Raw genomic sequence first — 20,259 nt, 5'->3', positions numbered from 1 at the left:
AGGGGCCAGGCTTGAAGTTTGGGATGGGAGAAATATCTTGGTTTACCCTTCCTTTCATTTTGTTTTTTTAAATATAGAAGGAATGCAGGCACTCGTACAAAATCCCCCTTTGGCTTCCCGCTTTGGGTTTGGAGGAGAGAATCTCGGCTCTTAGGGTGATGTGGAGGTGCCTCGTGGTTCAAATTAGCCACGTGAGATGAGCATCAATCCCAAGCCAAGTCTCGGGCTGAGATTGGATATTAGGAAAAGTTTATGATTTATGATGATGGTCAAGCCCTGGAACTGGCTGTCCAGGGCAGTGGTGGAGTCACCATCCCTGGAGGGATTTGAAGGACATGTGTATGTGGCACCTGGGGACATGGTTTAGTGACAGGCTTGGCAATGCTGTGGGTGAATGTTTAGACTTCATGATCTCAGAGGGCTTTTCCAACCCAAACAATTCTGTAATTCTATGATTCTCAGAGCTGGTTTCAGTTGTTCCCTGATCTGTATCTGATGCCATTTAAGATTCCCCAGTTTTGTCCAGTCTGACCTCCACCTATTTTTCAGAGGAACACAGGTTCTCCAGAAGTCCCATGGAGCACTCCCAACCTTGGGCAGATGTTTTGGATGCCATGAGGCATCCTAAGTGGCACTAGATGCCTGTGTTCAATCAACTGAGTCAAAATGCCACACTGCTGGTAGTAGAGGCGTGCCTTTGCATGACATGTTCCTGAAATATTTAGGAAGAGCAACCCTTGTTATTCAGTTCCTCCTACCTGACTGTGGAGAGGATGCAACATGAAAACCTGCCTGCTGCACTGCAGAAGACAAACAGGGGCAAGACTTCCATGGGGAATTTCTGGCAGCTGCTAACATTGGGTTTGTTTCCAACTTTTCAGTCCATGGACATTGAGGTGGATGAAAACGGGACTCTGGACTTGAGTATGAACAAACACCGCAAACGGGAGAGCACCTTCCCCAGCAGCAGCAGCTGCAGCAGTAGTCCCAGCATGAAGTCCCCAGATGTGTCCCAGCGCCAAAACAGCACCAGTGCCACGAGCAGCACCATGACCTCCCCCCAGTCCAGCCAGACCTCCCGCCAGGATGAATGGGATGGGCCCATTGACTACACTAAACCAAACCGTCAGCGGGAAGAGGAGCCAGAGGAGGTGAGCAGTGGCTCTTGATGCTTGAATAACAACTCATGGGATGTTGAATGCCATGTTTGCCTGCAGAGTTGTCCAATTTCCCACAGAACCCCCAGTTTGTCCTTTGAGCCAAGGAAAGAAATATTCCTAGCTTTGTCAGTCCTATCAGGTATCAGCCAGGGCAAACCAGGCAGGAAGCAATTGCTCTTGGATCTGTTGGGATGCCCTTGCGAAGGAAGAACCCACCACTTCCCTTGCCCTGTGTCTGCAAGGCTTTCTTTGTTGTAAATCCTGTCAGCTCTCTTGCAGCAGTGCTGCTCCTGGTGATGTTTCCTGGGATGATTTATATCTGCCATTAGCAGCTACAGCCCTGCATGGCACTGACATTAATCCTGCAGGTGGGGAACCCAGCCATGACCCCCCAGCTGGGCTGAGGTGCCCGGCTCTGGGAGCATCACCTGCCTCTGCCCATGGGGAGGCTGTTGAGGAATAGTGTGAGGGGATTGCACAGAGCTTCATCCCTTCAAGACCTTGGGAAAGCCACGTGTAAATCCCTGTACAGACATGTTTTACCCATTTCTACTAAAACCCCAGGAAATTACAGGCTGTTGGATCTCTGGGTTGGGTATTGTGAGGTGCTTGCAGGGGGCTCAGGAATGTTGGCAATGGTGCACTAACCCTCAGCTGGGATGAACTTGGGATCCTTTCCCACCACAGCTCAGCAGCAGTGACCCCACCACAACTCTGCCCCTTTCCTTGCAGTCAGAGCCTGCTGCTCACTCTTTTGCCTCCTCGGAAGCTGATGAGCAAGAAGTGTCAGAGGAGAACTTTGAAGAGAGAAAATACCCAGGTGAAGTTACTTTAACCAACTTCAAGCTGAAATTCCTCTCAAAGGACATCAAGAAAGAGCTGCTCACGTGAGTCCTGCCTTCTAGTCTCTTCCTCCAAAATCTATTAATAGGTACTTAGCCAGGATGCTAGGAAACAAAATTAGTAAACGCATTTTAAAAATAAGAACTGTAATTCCCCTTCTTACTGTGATTGATCTTACTCATCCTCCTACAACTGCTGATCAATGAAGCAAAGTATGTTCCTATGTGGCCTTAGTTTGCAGTGATGAAAGCAACCTGAGAGCTTGGTGCTCTTGAGATTCATGGACAGGGTTGTGGGAAACTCCTTTCAGGGCCAGTTTTTCCTGATGTTTTCCAGCAAGAGTGTTTCTGGCACAGTGATGGTGCCTACCCAATGTCCTGATTGTTTGGGACACTGGCTGGTGCTGCGCAGCCAAGATCACCCAAGGGACCTCAGCACCTTCTTGAATGGGGTGTTGAACACAAGAAGACAGGATTTGTTGGCTTAGAGCAATGGGTCCCAGCATTGTGATACTGCAGGGTCACAAAGTGGGACCTGAAGCTGCAGCAAGTTTGCTGTTGTGTTGCATTTTGCACTGGAGAGAGACCTTGACCCAGCTCACATCTGTCTGTCCGTTGTGTGGCTGGAAGTACAGACCCACATCTGCCCTATCAGATGGAGTGTGGCTCTGCATCCACACTGATTCCCACAGGAATGGTTCATGTTTAAGAGTTTGAGCCAAACACGGCAGCTTGGGCCTGGCTCTGGTCTAACAGCATGTTGGGATCAGCCTGGAGGTAGTGATGGGGAGGTTTCCAGGCATCCCAGCTGTTCCTGGCTCCTTTCCTGTGCATCTGACCCTCCCACACATTACGCAGGGAGAGCCGGTGGGCACCGTTTTGCCGATCTCATCCAAATCACCCCTCATCTGCAGGCAGGAGGCTGAGGGAGCAGCCAGGCAGGGAGGAGATCTGTGGGGGCAGAGCAGCAGCAGCATCTTCCCTAAATGAGCAAAGCTCAGACCAGCTGCCCTACACAAAGCTGTAAAGGGTTTTTTAAAACCCACCAGTGATGTGAACAGCAATTTCTGAGGTAGAGCCCTGAAGTCCTCCTGTGCTTTAATTTTATTGTGATGGTAGAGAAATTTCCTAAATAGAAACAGCCCTGGAATAAATAAATGGTGTAGTGGGCAGCCCTGAGCCTTCCCTCCCCGGTTAATATCCTTGTTTCTCTCTGGCCCAAGGGCTGTAATGAATTAGCTGTAGTTAACTCAGGAGCAGACTCGCCTGCTGTGTCTGATGCTCTGTGTCTGGGTGCAGTTCTTGGGCCACTTCCAGGCAGGTGCTCCTCACCTGTATCTTCCCATCACCCCCAGGTACAGTCAGAGGTTACTGTCATTCCCTTTCTGCAGCAAACAGTGTTTGCAAGCTTTTCTTTGCAGCTGTAAGGGTTGGGAGGAACAAAAAAAAAAAAATCATTTCAGGAAGCTGAAATCTGAAGGACCTCATTCAGATATGAAATCTGAACAAGATGATTCCTGCGGCCAGAGCTTCAGTATTGCAGGAATCATCCAACCTGGCAGCAGCCACCAGGGGTGGCCACGTCTGTCAGGCCATGCCACCCAGCAGGCTGCTGCCAGTCCCCCACTGCCACCCAGCCCTCCCAGCAACTACGGCTTTTAAACACTTTCTTTGCCTTTGACACAATTTTTCTCAATATTTTTTTTCAAAATGTGTTTTTAGGATCCTTATGGTCTTTTAGAAGTAAAAGCGGAGGAAGGGGAGCTGAAAGGGAAACAGATGGTTTATATTCATGCAAACAGAAACACACAAGGTCTGATGGATGGGACTGGTGTAAGGAGTCAGGCAGCAGGGCTGGACTAAGACCCCCCCAGACAGACCCTGAGGGGGCTCTGCTGGTTTTGCCCACCCGTGGGTCTTGGGGAATCAATTCCTTTCCCACACTTATGCTCTTTGTTTTTGTTGTTGCCCAGTTGCCCAACCCCAGGCTGTGATGGCAGCGGACACATAACGGGGAACTATGCCTCTCACCGCAGGTGGGTCGACATTCTTTTCATGGTTTGAACTCTAAAGACAACTTTTTTTTTCTTTTGGTATAGTTTGTGACCATGTGGATAGTTTGGTTCCGTTTCCTCCCCCCTTCTGTTGCCCCTCTCCCTCCCCAAGCCCCCCCCCCCCCCCTTTTTATTTTTTCTTTTTTTTTTTTTTTTTTTTTTTTTTTTTTTGCTTATCCAGATATTCCATCTCTTCTCTTTCAGCCTTTCTGGTTGTCCTCTTGCTGACAAGAGCCTCAGAAACCTCATGGCTGCCCACTCTGCTGACCTCAAGTATGTTTGCGCTCAACTTGGAACTCCTTTTTTTTCTTTATTTCCACCCTTTTTTTCTCTCTTCTCCCTTCCTGCCCCCACACTTCTTGCTCTGCTTTTGCTTTTCCATCCCCTCCCTTCTCCTTTCAAAGAGCTGATCAAAACCTGCCTCCGAGGAGCTCTGGTGGAGTCCAGCTTCCAGATGCTGCATTGAAGAGGCAATGGCATAGAGAAAGGATAATTTTGGGGAGGGGGCTGATGGCAATGATTGGAAATAACCTGGACACCTGGCAGCTTTCCTCTGGGCACTGTAGACATGTTATTTTCTTTGCCACTTGGCATCTTTTCCCAAGCTCTTGTTGCCTAGTTTGGGCCATAACCCTTTTCATTTAACATTTTTGTCCATCTCAAATAATCCAAAGCCTGGATTTATTTTTGGCTAGAGACACAGCTGGGAAGTCACCACCAGCACACAGCCAGGCCAACTCTTTTGGAGAACCTGGGGTGCTATTTTTATGCTACATTTTAAGGGCTGTTCGGGATGCAGTGAGAGAGGTTCCTCTTCATTTCCATGGTTTGTGGGGGAATGAAAAGCAAAAGCATGGTGAGGCCAGATCCTGAGCCAGTGGGCAAGGGCTCATGGAAATTCAAACTTCCCCATTTCCATTGCTGCTCCTGAGGGGAGGAACCTGGTTTTGACATTTTCATTCAGGAATCTTCCTCTAAATCCTGTATTCAGCTTTGCTGCTGTCTCCTCCAAACTCCTCCTTTTCAGTAGGAGCTTATTCTTCACAGGTGGCTCTCCCAAATGCTCTCTTAGGGTGCCTTCCCTAAAGAAAGGTGAAATTGTATTTACTTGGGACGCTGGGGAGACCCCAACCCTCTTGACCCAATCTGCATCTCTGGGGTGAAGCTCATTGTGAATTTTTTTCATCATCACTTTCGTGGGCCCAGACTATCCTTGCAGGCTGAGTCTCCTCTGAGTTCCCCACTTTGCTGAATCCAGGTTTTGGATCATTTAGACACATTAGTTACGAATTAGATACCATAACTACAGCTGAGGAGCCTCCACTGAGAGTTAAACCTCATGAAGGGCTTCACATTGCACAGGCTTAAAAAATCCAAATGTGCTGTGTCCTGTGTGCAACCAGGGATTTCTGGAGCCGTAGGTGAGTCAGTGGGATCCCAACTGGTCACTAAGGTCATTGGAAAAGTCCCAAATCCCTCTGTGGTGGCGCCTGGACTCCTCTGTGCCCCACCACCAACGTGGAGCTGGTGCCAGGAAAAGTGTTTGTTAACCTGCTCCTTATCACAGAGGGGGAAGAGGTGGCAGGATTAGTTGATATTAATAGAATATGCTGGTGGATGGCAAGGGCTGCTGTGATTAGTGCTAAGTACACTTAATCACACACCATAGACGATACACGTTTTGAAAGGACCTCTTTTAAGAGAGCTTTGCTGAACTGGTGTTTCTCCAACAGCTTGAAAGAATAGCCAAGTGATCAAACAATTAGTGTTAAAGATATCAAAAGCTCTCAGGAGCAGTGGCCACTTCCAGCAAGGGCCAGACAAAAAGCAAACAGACTCATCCCTGAGACCAAGCATCGTGTCCAGCCTTGCCGTGCAGCATCCCCTGTTCCCCTCTGGCATACAATGTCAGTGGTTTTTATCAAAATACTGTGGAAAATGGGAGACTTCTGGCCCAAAAAAGGCTTGTTAATATTATTTCCTCAAATACTACTTTTTTCTATGTCCTGGTGAGGATGGGAGCAGAGGAAGAAGGAAGGGATTTTGAGATATTATTGATTGCACAGTCATAGCTTTTCACAACTCCAGATAAGACCATGTCAGTGTTTCTATTATAAATTCTATTTCAGGGGTTAATATCGCTGATATAAAAAAAATAGCTCCAGGCTGGAACATGCAATAAAAGGTCTCTGTTGGTATGATTTGTCTCCAGATAATTAAAAATAAAAATCAAATTACTTCTCTCTCCTCTTTAAAAGTCCTGAAAGGAAGAAAGTGTTTGGTGTTAATGTTTTCATAATTTCCTCCCACCCTGAAGCTAGAACAACAGAGAAATAGTTTTGCTTTCTACTGTAACAGTGTAGAGCTGGGAAATACCACAGTCATCTCCCAAATCTGTAATTTCTGAATGAGTTGAAGAATTTGCACCCTCATTGAGGTCCTGCTGGATGTGTCCCTGCTCTTACTGCATCAGACCTATGTGCACTTATGTTTTCCTGGCTCTGAGCCTCCCTGTTACCCCTGTGAGTCCAGGATATGTTCTTGCTCTCCTACCCAAGGTGAGGTACCAATTTTTTTTACCAGTGGAGATTATTCAGAGACCTGCAAATGCCAAAGTCTCCCTCAGAGACGCTGCAAAGAGGAGAGTTTTGATATTTTCTGAACAAAAAAAGAAGACTTTAAAAAAGCTGTTTTCCAAGCTGGCAAACTAAAGTCACCTGTGGAAACCATTGCTCCACTGACTCTCGGGGCCAGAGCACCAGCATAGAATCACAGAATAGTTTGGGTTGGAAGGGACCTTAAAGGCCATCGAGTCCGATCCCCTGCAAGTGAGCAGGGACACCTTCAGCTACCTCAGGCTGCTCAGAGCCCTGTCCAACCTTTGGGAAAGCATCTTGCCTTCCCAAGGGCACTGACACCAGGGGCTGCCCGTGCACCACCACGTTGCCCATCATTTCACTGGCATGTCCGAGGGACCCCTGCCCTGCTGCAGGTACCAACCAGTCATCCCCACCAGGCACCGGTAGCTTTAAAAATAGGGATGGAGGAAGAGGAGACCGGGTGCTCTGCAAGCTCGTGGATGTGCCCTGAGCCTTGCTCGCTCTGCTCGGAAGGAGCAGCTGAGCATCGTGGATTTCCTCCCCACACCCCCTCCCCCGGCCCTAATCACTTGACTCAAAAAGCCCTGGCTAATTGGCAGGCTGGCGTGCACATCCTCTGCAAACACTCCTCGCCTCTCTTCCTTGTCCCCATGACAACTTTTATGTCCGCCGCGTCACCTACAGCATTGGGAACAGATCTTTGTGCTCGTGGTACTTCACATCCCCTCGCCGTTCCCTCTCTGAGCCCTTAATGATGTGGTGCTTAACTCGGGCCATTATCTTCGTGCCGCTGGGTGGGCTCGCAGCCCCCACCAGCCTTTGTGCAGGTTTGGGTGATCACAGAAGCGTTCTCGAGCCTTTGCTGGATGCTCACCTGGAACCCCACGGCCACGGATGCACCTTCAAAGGTCACTTTGTAACGCAGTGGCTGAGGACTGAGGGGCAGATTCTGCACCAAAAGCTGCTGGTGCACCTGTGTGGTGACCCAGTGATCCCCAGCCCGAAGCCCCTCACGGGCTGTCCCCCTGCTGACCCTCTGTCGCCTGCCCATGGTGTTGTGGAAGGACAGGACCCAGGGATAACCTAACCTTTTCCCACCTCTTCCTTCATCATTTTCCCTCAAAAGCACCAGCCAGTTTTGCACTCTGAGGACCCTTCTGCCATGGGCTGCCCATTTGTCCTCACTGAGATTATGCCCCCAAAGTCACCTGGAACTGAGCCAAGACCTTCTGCTGGGCTTCTTCTTGGTGGTGGCCATGGGGCCCTGCTGTCCAGATCTGTAGGGTGTTTTTCTGGTTTCTTGTCTCTGCTTGGGTCCATCCTGCTGGCCCTGGATGGCCCCTGCTGTCTCCTTATGGCTTCCTCAAGATGACAAACATTGTCCTGGAGGGATTTTTTAGCTCATTATCTGCTCCTGAGCTGTCCCCTTCACAACACTGGGGACACAGGCTGGGACCTGAGTCCCTCATGGGAGAGCAGCCACTCACTATGCTCCCAACATTCCACAGATGTTCCTCTCCAACACCACGTCACGCAGTGATGCACTGACTTCCGTACCACGGATATTACAGACCAAATCTTGTCCTTACAGAGGCAGAAGGCGCAGGAAGGAAAAGCCTGCTCCTGTGTTGACAGTGCCCAGATTTCTCTTTGAAAAGAGCTGTCACAGAGTGTCAATCCCCTGCTCACATCCCCAGGCTAATCCGAGCCTCCCTTGCCTCCGCAGGTGCCCTACTCCTGGTTGTGATGGCTCTGGTCACATAACAGGAAATTATGCATCGCATAGAAGGTAAGGTCTCCCTTAAATTATTTTCTCTCTCCCTCTTTCTGTGTTGCTTTCTTTCCTTTTTTTTTTTTTTTTTTCCCTGCAGTGGGCAGAGTTGTAAAGTTCTGAATAAAACATTAATGTTACTGACAACTGAAGCCTATTTTCATCTCTTTAATCTGACTTCTCTTTTTTTTTCTGATGTTTCCAGCATCTGATTAGAAGCTCCTTTCAACAGAATAAAAGACAAAGGGTCAGATTTTAGCTGATGCAATGTTCCTGTTAATATTGCTACCTATTTATGACTTCTATTATCGCTTTAGAACATTAATAGCAAAGATCTGAGCCTTCTGTTCCAACAATTCCATTAAACATTGCAGGCTGTTAGCAGATATCTTCTTATCTAGACACCATTAATTACTGTCCATCTCCCTCAATTTTTTACTATTTTTTTTCCTTCTGACTTCTCCTCGTGATGTGAAGCTGCAAAACGAGAGAGATCAAAAACACTGTGCCAAATTCAAGGGAAAGATGACTGAAGCGGGGGAATAGCAAATGCAGGGATTCTGCCAGTGAGACAGGCCTTTCTTCTCTTTTTAACCACAGTCTGTCAGGCTGCCCTCGTGCCAAGAAAAGTGGGATCAAGATTACCCCGACAAAGGATGATAAAGAAGACCCAGAGCTGATGAAGTAAGTCTGGAAAATAACTCCTGAACAAAGCTTGTCACTCCATCCCCTTTGCCTCACACAGATTTACGTGGGGGATCAGCACCCACCCCACATCCCTCCTCAGTCACGCTGCTTTGAGCATCCTCTACTGAAGCTCTTTGCTGTGTTTTGGTGTTGCAGTTCTGAGATTTGATGGAAAAATTGGGTGGTGGTGGGGTAATGCTCTATTTTTTCTTATTTGTTCCTGCAGATGTGAAAGGTAGGCTGGTAGGGCCCTCTCTGCTAGCTGTACTTTATATAATTCCAGAAAAATCACACCAGTGTTGTAAATGAGGGTAAAACCCCACGTCAAGCCAAACATTACAGGTTTTGGGGAAGCAATGGGCAGGCAAGGGCTGATGGACTGGCTCCAGTGCCAGGAACACAGAAGTAGAAACTACCCAGCTCTGAGTTGGGTCAGGACCTGGTAACCCTGAATAAACTGTGTTTTGTAGAGTCTTTGCCAGGGCAGAATATTAGAAGTGAACTGAAAAAACCTTTCTCTGCTGCCTCAGGCTGAAGTTTTCAAACATCCCAGGGGGTTTATTCCTGCGGGGAATAGAGATTTGAAATCGCTTAGTCCACCTCAGGAGTTTTCACGAGCTGTGAAATCCATTTGTCCTGACTTTTAGCAAGTCTGAGCATCACAGGCTCAGCACGTGGGGTCTGGATCTATATCTCCTTACACACCTATACATCAAAGGCAACACTGACTCCAGGACCCTATTTTTTATTGTTACCTCAGAGCATTTCCAGCCTTTCTGGAGCCTGTCCACTCACCCAGCAAGTGCAGGTGGAAGGGGGTAAAAAGAAACATGGAAAAAATTATCAACCCCCTCCAAGAGTTTCTGGTTGCCCCTGAGCGCTGGCATATCTGTTCAAACCCCGTTGGCTCAGCACACTGTCTCCAAATGGATCTTTTTTTACTTATTTTAGCCCCAGGGCAGGTCTTGCCCTCACAGAGGATCAGAGGTGGATATCTCCATGTGCTCAGGTTTTGGCCTGGAGCAGAGGCTGAGCCAAAGCAGGACCCAGTGGGTGTGGAAGAACCCTGTGGGGTCTGTGGGAAGCCGGGATGTGCCCACTGGGGGGGAAGAACCTTTCAGAAAAAGATGATATTTGAGCCATCTGCTCTGTTCTTCCTCCTCAGTCTACAGGAAGGAAAGCCTCCCAGTTAAATGAGCCGTGTGATAATTAGCAGGATTTAGGAGACTTTATTAAAAATTAAGCAACCTACTTGTGAATTTGTGGGAAAAAAGCCTCTTTTGGCTCAAATACACTGAATTGCTGGTGGTGTTGCAATGCTGTGCCATTAACCAGTGACACAGGGAAGGAAAGGACAAGGAGCAGACTGGTGTTGTGCAAGTGCTGGCTGTTGTACCTTTGCTCTCACCATGGTTGGAGCCCCCAGCTGGGAGGTCACCCCTCTGCATGGTTTCCCCGGGGACATGTGCCCTGTGGAGCTGGGGAAGCTGTGGTTTTGCTCATTTGTGCCTTCCCCATTCAGGGCAGGACAGGGCAGGAATGTGCCAAGCAGTTTCCCCAGTGTGGTTTCTCTGCACAGAAATCACTTCCCAGTGCAAGGAGAAAAGGGGTTTTTGTGTGGCTGTTTTGTTATGGTTCAGCTGGGCCTTGTGTAGGAGCATGGGATGGGCTGGCAGGACAGCCACAGCAGAGTGAGGGTCCCCACCAGCATCCTCACCAGGGGTTGGGTTTCTCCTAGCCCACCCTAAAGATGCAAACACTGGGAAGGTAAAATGGCAAGAAATCATATAATTGTTTGGGTTGGAAGGGATCTTAAATCTCACCTCATTCCAACCCCCTGCCATGGGGTGGGACACCTTCCACTAGAGCAGATTTCTCAAAGGCCCATCCAGTCTGGCCTTAAACACTTCGGGCAGGGGGGCATCCATAGATTCTCTAGATTCCAGGCTCCAAATGGCGTTGGAGGATTTTCTGACTCCTAGAAACCTAATGTCATCCACCCCCAGAGAGGCCTCGTGGGACCATGGACATGGGTGCAGGAAGTGTGGGATGGGCTGTGAGGGTCTCTGTGGCAACAGGAGGTGAAGGCATTCCCTAACATCCCATGGCCCAGGCACCAACCCCCCCTCTTCCAGTACACCCAGGAGGAACAGAAGCTCCTCTGAGATGTGCAAGACAACGTGGCACAACAATCCCTGGCTGGTGCCTTCCCCCAGCCTGTGGAAGTGTTTGTTCCACCACCCACGGCAAGGTGCGCCCGGTGTGGGTTTACGTTAAGGAGCTTTGGCTCTAAATCCTTCCTCCGTCTGCACCGAGCTCCGCTTGGAACCCGGCCGAGTTTTGCACATCGTCACCGAGGAGAAAGTCATTTAGTGCCTGTTGTTTCTGCTGTTCATCCTTCAAGTAATTTGCTGCAGACGTGATTGAACAGATCGCCTCAACCTTCAGCGAGCCCACAGAGCGGAAGCACCCACAGGTGTCCAATTGATCAAATGCTACTGGTGCTCCCACTAAATAATAATATTGTAAAAAAAAATAATTTAAAAGATGTCCAAGACAGATGTTTTGCAGAATAAGGCTCTGGTTTATTTTTTAACAATGAAAGTGTAATAAAAGTTAAATTAACGGTGTAAAATATGTAATGGCTGGGCCGTAATGGCTGCATATGAAATGCTGGGGTTTGTCTCTTTCTCTCTTGCTCTTCCCCCCTCTCCCCCTTCTCCTTTTCCTCCTGAGGATTCAGTAATTTGCTCGTGATCATATAAAAGCAATGATGTTATGAATTTACTGAGGATCCTGCTGGCAGGGATATTATAAGTGAATTGTGCTGCATTTGCAGCTGATTAAAATCGAGATCAGCATTTTTCAAATTATCTTGGGAAAAGGCTGGGTGTAGGCCCCCCCCCTTTGCTGTCATCTCCCTTTTGTGTGGAATGTAAACAATCAGGGCAATAATTTCTGCGGTGAAACACAGCTTGCGATTTTCAGGAGCAGCTCCGCGAATGTTTTTGCTGGGGAGCCTCAAAGTCCCTAATTGCTCCCAAACTGAGGATATGGAGATTGTTTTTGTCATTTCTTACCTCCTTCCACCTCCCCTATTTTTGAGTAACCTCCCTTGAGTAATAAACTTTTAACTGTATTTATAATTGACAAGCATTTTTAAAACAAATGCAAACCCCAGCAGAAACCCTGATAGATACATGGGGCTTGTGGGATGGCTGGATTTAGGGAGAATGCCATTAGGTGAGGAGGGAGGAAAGAGGTGCCTTTTAGAGAGCCACTTGTGTGCTTGGCAGCAGCACAAGTTGTGTTGGTGCTTCCACGAGGCTCCTCACAGTTCCTGTGTGTTTCAACTGGCAATAAGGAGGCAGAAGTCTGGCAGTGGCAGGGCTCGTGTGCTGCCTCGATGATAATTCCCACTTTATCCCCTTGTGAGCGTGGGTTGATCTCCCCAGAGACAGGATGTGAGCCAGGAGGAGGAGGAGGAGGAGGCAAGCGAGGCCATGCCGTGGCTGCAGGCTGAGTGATGGCCCAGTGACTTGTCCTGTCTGAAAGGGTGCAGGCTCAGAAACCCCTTGGACGCCCTCCTGGCAGGAACAGGGCTGCAGCTCTTTGTGCACAGCCTGAACAGCTCCTGGCTCAGGAACTGGCTCCTGGGGAGGGCTGTGTCCCCAAGGGCACAGACAGTGCTCCTACATTGTGTTGACTGTGCTAGTGGAAGGTGATAAGCGATGAGTCTGAGTTCATCAGCAGCGACACCGGGCAGAGCCAGCAGTACGTGTGTGATGGTTCAGTGTGAGTGTCAGCCTCGGGGTACATCAGGATCCCATGTCAGGCAGCCCAACCTGCCATTTTTGTCCCCAGTGAGGCACCAAATACCTGGTTTCTGACACCATTGGGACCTACTTTTGCTTCACGTGATGTGACCTCCACAGACTTCCCTCCCGCAGAATTCTCCTTGATTCTCTTTGGCTCTTTTGAAGGAGCAGTTCGTAGCTCTTAATTTCCCATCTGCTATTTCCATCAACCAAGTACCTCCCCTCTAAACTCCAGACGAGACTCAAATGCAAACGCTCTCTTCCCAGGCTTCCTCATTCCTGCTCCTCAATAATTTCCTTACGCCTTTATTCCTTCCTTTTGTTCCTTCCTCTTGATTACTGTGCTGTAACTTGGGGTGATTCCCTGTGCCCAGGTGTCCGGTTCCGGGCTGTGTTGGGCTGGGACACATCAGTGGCAAATACGCGTCTCACCGGAGCGCCTCCGGGTGCCCTCTGGCAGCCCGCAGGCAGAAGGAAGGATCCCTCAACGGCTCCTCATTTTCCTGGAAGTCCTTGAAGAACGAAGGCCCAACCTGCCCCACCCCAGGCTGTGATGGTTCTGGCCATGCCAACGGGAGCTTCCTCACTCACAGAAGGTAAATCCCAGGGTTCAAATCAGTGTGTGATGATGTTGCTGTGGACTGATTACCTGCCCCAAGATGCTGCTTGAGCAGTGTTCAGCTCCTCAGGCAAGGCTCAAGAACTGGTGCTTTTGATGTTGAGTTCAGTCAGGTTGAAGTTTACTGAACAGAGAAATGTGTGGTTATTTTGATATTCACAGAATCACAGAACGGTTTGGGCTGGAAGGGACCTTAAAGATCACCTCACTCCAACCTCCTGCCACAGGCAGGGACACCTTGCTCTGTCCCAGGTTGTTCTAAGCCCTGTCCAACCTGGCATTGGACACTTCCAGGGATGGGGCAGCCACAGCTTCTCTGGGGAACTCTGGCCTCCCCACCCTCACAGGGAAGAATTTCTTCCTAACCTCTAATCTAAATCTCTATTTGCATGCTGGAACAGAACTTGAGCACCACAAATAGGAGTCTGGTGCCCAAGAGAACCAGACTCATCTCCCCCTCCTCACCTGGCACAACTCTCTTAGGAAGCAATGTGTTTTTAATCTTTGCTTAAAGAAAATTGCTTCTCACTTTATAAATGGGGAGTTTTGTGGCATTATTCATAAAGCAATTTCCTCTGTTCCATAAAAAGCTTTTAGAAGAACTGTCTCGCAGCTTGAATTCCACCAAATGGCACATGCTCTTATGTTGGAACATAAGCACCTATAAATACTGAGAGTTTATGAAACCCATTTTTACTTGTTTTTCAGTTTGTCAGGGTGTCCAAGAGCTACTTTTGCTGGGAAGAAAGGAAAACTCTCAGGGGATGAAATTCTCAACACAAAGTTCAAGACCAGCGATGGTAAGGTTTTTCACTCCTTTGCCTTGCAGGCGTGTCAGGGTATTGAGCCTGTGGATCTTTTTCTTAATAGACTAGGGAGATTTCAGCTGAAATCTAGACACAGATTTCAAGGACACCCATTCCTTGGGTTTTCTGGGTGCTTGTGGTGGCATGGTACCAGTCTCACTCCTTGAGTCACATATTTTAAGGGAGCAACAATAAAGAAGGCAAAAGAAGTAATGCTGAAATTCAGATTTTTTTTCCCTTCATATATTCACTGGCATTTTTACAAATCCCTTGCAGTCGTTCAGCAATTTTCACCTATTCAGGGCTTTTAATACTGAGATATTTCTGGATCTGGAATTTTGTTAGCAATGGCACTTTGCATTTCCAGTGCTATTACTGAGCTTTCTGTGGTATTTGACAAGTTTCAGGCATTGAACTTGAATACTTAGATAGTTTGGAACCTATAAATACCTGCCCTCCTCTAGAATTATTGCTTTATTTTATGGACCTTGTAATTTCTCATCAAGACATGCATTAGTTTTTTAAGTGGCATCATTCCAAACTCAGGATTGGAGAAAGTGACCTGGTTGTTAAGGACAATCAACCTTGCTGGGTATGGGGATATGTTGGACTCCAACTGCTCTGCTGTCCTTTGCTTTTGCATTTGCATATTGACCTGTTCAAGTATCATTGAACTGTGATGATAAAAACATTAATTATAAAAAAAAAAATAGAAGAAAAAAGGCAGGTGAGAGGTATGTCCTGTTTAGAGAGGATGGTGCAGCAGGATGGGCTCAGCAGAAAGCCCAACACTTTTGTTTTACCCAAGAGCATTAGCTGACTGCCCGTGACCTTCCCTCCCGCAGTTCTGGAGAACGATGAGGAGATCAAGCAGCTGAACAAGGAGATCAGTGAGCTGAACGAGTCCAACTCAGAGATGGAAGCGGCCATGGTGAAACTCCAGTCCCAGGTTTGTCCATGCATTCAAGCCCAGGGGTGCAGGGTGTTGGTGGGTGCCACTGGTGAGGGTTGGTAACCCTGCCATGCTCCTTGCTCCACAGATCTCCACCATGGAGAAGAACCTGAAGAACATTGAGGAGGAAAACAAAATCATAGAGGAGCAAAATGAAGCCCTGTTCCTGGAGCTCTCAGGGTTGAGCCAGGCTCTCATCCAAAGTCTTGCCAATATCCGCCTTCCGCACATGGTAAGAAACTTCGACAGTGCTCGGCCCGAGCCGGCGTCACCGAGGGAGCTGTGCCAAACCCAATTCATGATAAGGCTTATTCACAATTAAAGAGTGGGAGAATTTCTTTCCGTACACCTATGTGTCCTTTATAAGATCAGTACTTTTCCCTTATCTCTGAAGCTTGCATTTTATCTCCCTTTTGTTGTCATTTTCTGCTGATCTCCCTTTGTATCTATTGTTCTGTCTCATTACATCTGGAAGCACTATCACAAAATAGGAAACTTTATCAAGGGCACCCAGTGCCTTTTAGGCTAAGACAGCACAAGCAGAGATCAGGAGGGATTGGATTTCAACGTCAGAAAGATCTTAGAGCTCCTATTATAATGCAGGTAGTTTCAATTCAGTTTTGAATAGCTGGCAGCTAAAGAATAGCATTCTTAAAGAGAGTGTATTTTGTTTAATTTAACAAGGTCTAACAGCCCACAGCATGTTACCATAGAGTTACTGAGAAATGAAAAGACTGCATTAAAATAGTAAAACCACAAAAGGCTATTAATTACCTTCTCTCTATTCCCAGGAATGTAATTACTGTTGTCAAAACCAGGTGTGTGGAGGTGGGGCTCGTGTTGTTGAGAAAGCTGTCCTCTTACAACTCATAAAGACCATTGCAATGATCAGAGGAACAAGCTTTTGATTTATTTTTTCTTCCATCCTTTTTTTTTTTTTTCTTTTTCTTTTTTTTTTGGGAATCCTTTTCATTGGGGTTTGTATTTAAATTCAGGCTGGCTGGAGAGAAGCCATCCTCCAGCAGAGCAGTTTTGGATAGTATTCACCCAGCTGCCTAACTGGCAGAAAACCACTCGCTGAGAGCTTTTTTGTTAAATATTTGACACATAAAGGTCAAATAAACTGTTCAGCAAATATTTTTTCAAGGTTTCAGGCAACTCCAATTAAATGATGCCCATGAGACTTGTATGCTCATTTTATTCCCGTTCTTTTTCTTCCTGCTCTCTCTTTTCCCCCACTAAGCCCAAGTTAGATATTTGCAATGCCCCTCAAAAGCAGAAGCTGTACTGCAGCAGAGAGCTGGGCTGGGCAGCTGTGAGCCCAAGGTGACCTGACTTTGACTCTGGTTCTCTCCGTGATGTTTCAGCAGTCCTGTCGTCCTCCAGCCCTTCATTTCCATGCCTTAATTCAGCCTCCAGCCTGTCAGGCTGCCTGTACACACTTAACCTGATGCTGTTAATAGTTCCACAAGGCCAGTGCATAAAATTAAGGACCTGGTTAAGATCCGGTGGGATCAGGGAGATGATGAGATTGCCGTAGGTGCAGCACTGCACACAAAAAAGCTCCGATGGGGAGACCTTTATCTGTCTGTACATACAGAGAATCATGGAATGGTTTGGGTCAGAAGGGACCTTAAACCTCACCTTGTTCCAGCCCCCTGCCATGGGTAGGGATAGCTTCCACCAGACCAGGTTTCTCCAAGCCTGGCGTTGAGCACTTTCAAGAGGCCACAACTTCTCTGGGCACTAAAATACACAGAAGGTTTATTGCAAAGACTCTCATTCGCTTCCTGCTCTTCTACTAACACTTTTATTTGGCTTTTTTTTTTTGGCTGCAGGAACCAATTAGTGAGCAGAACTTTGATGCCTATGTGAACACGCTGACAGACATGTACACTAACCAGGAGTGCTACCAGAACCCGGAGAACAAGGACCTGCTGGAGAGCATCAAGCAAGCCGTCAAAGGCATCCAGGTGTAGTGCCGTGGGATGGAGAGCAGCAAGCAAACAGACTGTAAGATGGAACTTTCCCTCCAAGTATTCAGGTTTACAAGTTAGAAAACTTGTTTAATGAATGAAAAAAAAGAAAAAAAAAAAAGGACCAAAATGTAACCAAGAGGCCATTTCTGAGACATGGAACTGATCGAACTCAATGTTCTCGTTTACTTAACTTTGGACCTTCTTGAGAAAAGTGGGATTTTTTTCTACCTGGACCACAAGGTAGATCAGGATGGAAGGTTAAATTCTCCAGTAGGCTGTGGGGCTTGGTAGCAGGTGAAGAGCAGGCATCTTTCATGAGTTGCTGTGCTCTTGCAGAGTTGATCCAAGGGTTAAAATGTTACAAGAACAGGGTCTTGTCCGATCCAAGACTAGTGTATGACTGGCTTAAACCCTCATGTTGTCTATGGTCGTATGTCCAGATCACCTACTCACACATGAGTTATGTTCTATGTTGCTACAAGTGCTGGAGCTGCAAGCTACCTGTAAATCTGAACCTGTGCTGGGCCTCCCAACCGTGAAGTGTTCAGATATCCACTGGGCATGGGAACTCTGAAGTATTATAAAGTAGCTTATTTTTATTTTCTGAAAGAAATCTGAAGAGCAGTTCTGGATCTCCAGTGGAAAGCGCAATGGAAAAAAGGTTCTCAGGGAAGCTTTTGGAGTTTGCAACTACAGTATTCCTTTGTCTGTCTTAAATATGAGAGTAGCTATTATGAATAGGCCAATTCCAGATATTTCAAACAGAAGAATTTCTTTAATGTGTCATGGTCCGGTGTATATGATTTTTTGGAAATCTGTTTGATGACAGTTCTGGTTCTTTTCATTATTGTGATCATCCCTACAGTGGCGCAGTACTGCCAGTCCAGAGATCATACATCAATGCCAGAGAACGGTTGAGATTGCAATGAACAAAACAAAACAAATCAAAAAGAAGCAAAAACCAACAAAAAGAGAGATGTTAATTGATGGCCAGAAAAGTGCTTATGTACCGTGAACCAGGAGTTGATTTCTTACACGTATCCACAGGGCAATGAGGACGGTTTGGTTTGGTGTTCTAGGATTTGCGTGAAATCACAGCGCGAGCGCCATTCTGCAACAAAAAAAAAAGGGAAAAATGGAAAAGAAAAAGAGGATTCAGGTATTGGGAATTCTTCCAAAGAAGCAGTTGTAAGCAGCTGGGTACATGCAGCCCTCTGTGCATTTAGAGAACAACTCTATGAATGTCTTTGCAACGCTGCTCTGCAGCAGCCGCTCCATGGCCAGGGCCAGCTGTCACCCCACGGGGCTGCTCCTCACCTTTGCTCCCATCCGGAGCTCGCTTCCTTCTCCAAACACTTCAGTGAGGCAAAGCCCCCTGAGGGGTCCCAGCGTGGGGGCATCCCACATCCCATATCCTGCATCCCTCCCGGCCATGGGGTGGGCAGAACTGGGGAGGATCTTGTTGACCCCAGCTAAAGGCAAGACTGTGGTGTCATTTCGAGCCAAATCCTGTAGATATTTAGGGTGTAATTCACAATTTGGAGAAGTCAGTGGAAAGTCCTGGTGACTACCATGGCCACTGGATCCGGCCTGGAAGCCCATGAGTGGCTTGATTGGAGTTGTCCCCCGTGTTGAGTTCCATAGGGCAGTTGGCCTGCGTGGGTTTGCTCCCATAATTAAGTGTTTGCAGGATCAGGCTCCACGAGTTCACTTACTTTAGAACCCATTCCAAGTGCAAAAATAGAAAAGAAAAGGTAAAAAAAAAAGGTATAAAATTTGAGGTGTTAAAAACACAACATTCTTAACATGTAAATAGAGTCCAAATTGATTGTGACTGCAATTCAGTTAGTATTTAAAAGTAGAGAAATTGCACTTACTGGAAGAAAGAGAAGAAAAAAAAAAGTAGTTAGTTTAATTATCCTGTAAATTATTTAATTTTGGCAAGATGTATGTAATTTATATTTACAACACCTTATGTTAACTTTTTGCTATTTATTTAACTTTTTTATTTATTAATTTTATACTTATTTTAAACTGGACACTGCACCATAGAAATGAAGAAAAAAGAAGCAAAAAAAAAGTTAAAAATTAAAACCTTTGACCATAAAAAATGATATTCCAAAAAAAAAGAAAAAAAAGAAAAAAAACCCTATCTACAACTCCTACTTGTAATTTTGATGCAACCAAGTTATTTTTTATATATTTTGTTATTTATTCTTTTAATGATGGGAATTTTTTTAAAGATATTTTATAACTGAGACATTTTGATAATTTTTTGGTTTGTTTTTTTGCGGGGGCAGGGGCACTGGGGGGAAGAGAGACTTTTTCAGTTTTTCTTTTCTTTTTCATTCATATTGTTTCAGGCACTGATAACAGGAAATGAAAATTCTGTATTTATTATTTATTTAATATTTAAGTCGGGAAAAAAAATGAACTGTGCTCTTGTTGTATATTTATTTTGTCGTTTGTGTGTTGGTTATGTGATGACTGAGTACTTGTTTATGTGAAGGAATACTGTTAATATTTAAATAATAAAGAGTCACATTGAAAGTTATAGCAGGCTACATGTTATTCTGTGAAAACGAATACTGTGATCTACTTTCCTCAGGAAATGTATTTTGCAGACAGAACTTCCTTATGTACTGGCAGGGTTATTTCATAATAAAACCCAGTTCTGTTTGTGACTTTAGTTCCTATGGTCTTTCTTCGAGCTGCTGCCAATGTGTCCCCACTGGGCTTTGTCCTCGTCCTGCACCATGACTTGGGGGTGGTCAGAATGTCCCTGCTGACCTGGAGCTCCAGGCAGGGACTGTGCACTTCCCACCTGGCTCTTCCCACCTCCTAAGCTGGGGGATTTAAGGGGAATTTAGGTTTGATATCTCTGAAGGCTTTGGAGAAGGAGCTGCCACCACCCGGCCAAGCACGTGCTTAAAATCCCACTAGTGCTGTGATGGGGAGAATCATAAGTCCC

General features: G+C 46.7%; 1 protein-coding gene across 6 annotated transcripts in view; it reads left to right on the top strand.

The window, feature by feature from the left end:
* Positions 1–19,977, top strand: part of MYT1 (myelin transcription factor 1) — a 64,797-nt gene extending 44,820 nt beyond the window's left edge. For 5 of the 6 annotated variants that reach the window (XM_042047080.1, XM_042047060.1, XM_042047101.1 and 2 more), the window contains exons 13-23: positions 882–1,151; positions 1,893–2,047; positions 3,976–4,038; positions 4,261–4,329; positions 8,383–8,445; positions 9,028–9,111; positions 13,307–13,528; positions 14,260–14,351; positions 15,203–15,306; positions 15,398–15,541; positions 17,148–19,977. In XM_042047080.1, the coding sequence (XP_041903014.1) occupies positions 882–1,151; positions 1,893–2,047; positions 3,976–4,038; positions 4,261–4,329; positions 8,383–8,445; positions 9,028–9,111; positions 13,307–13,528; positions 14,260–14,351; positions 15,203–15,306; positions 15,398–15,541; positions 17,148–17,288 (1,407 nt within the window). In that variant the 3' untranslated portion in view covers positions 17,289–19,977. The remainder of the gene's footprint in view (positions 1–881; positions 1,152–1,892; positions 2,048–3,975; positions 4,039–4,260; positions 4,330–8,382; positions 8,446–9,027; positions 9,112–13,306; positions 13,529–14,259; positions 14,352–15,202; positions 15,307–15,397; positions 15,542–17,147) is intronic. The other variant, XM_042047070.1, reaches the window with a different exon arrangement.
* Positions 19,978–20,259: the final 282 nt, after the last annotated feature.

Source organism: Corvus kubaryi, unplaced genomic scaffold (assembly GCF_017639235.1).
Source record: "Corvus kubaryi isolate FWS band 111438036 unplaced genomic scaffold, C.kubaryi_AGA036_p1.0 134, whole genome shotgun sequence".
In the NCBI taxonomy this organism is placed as follows: domain Eukaryota; kingdom Metazoa; phylum Chordata; class Aves; order Passeriformes; family Corvidae; genus Corvus; species Corvus kubaryi.
The sequence above is the reverse complement of the archived record's forward strand: the minus strand, read 5'-3'. Positions and strand labels throughout refer to the sequence as shown.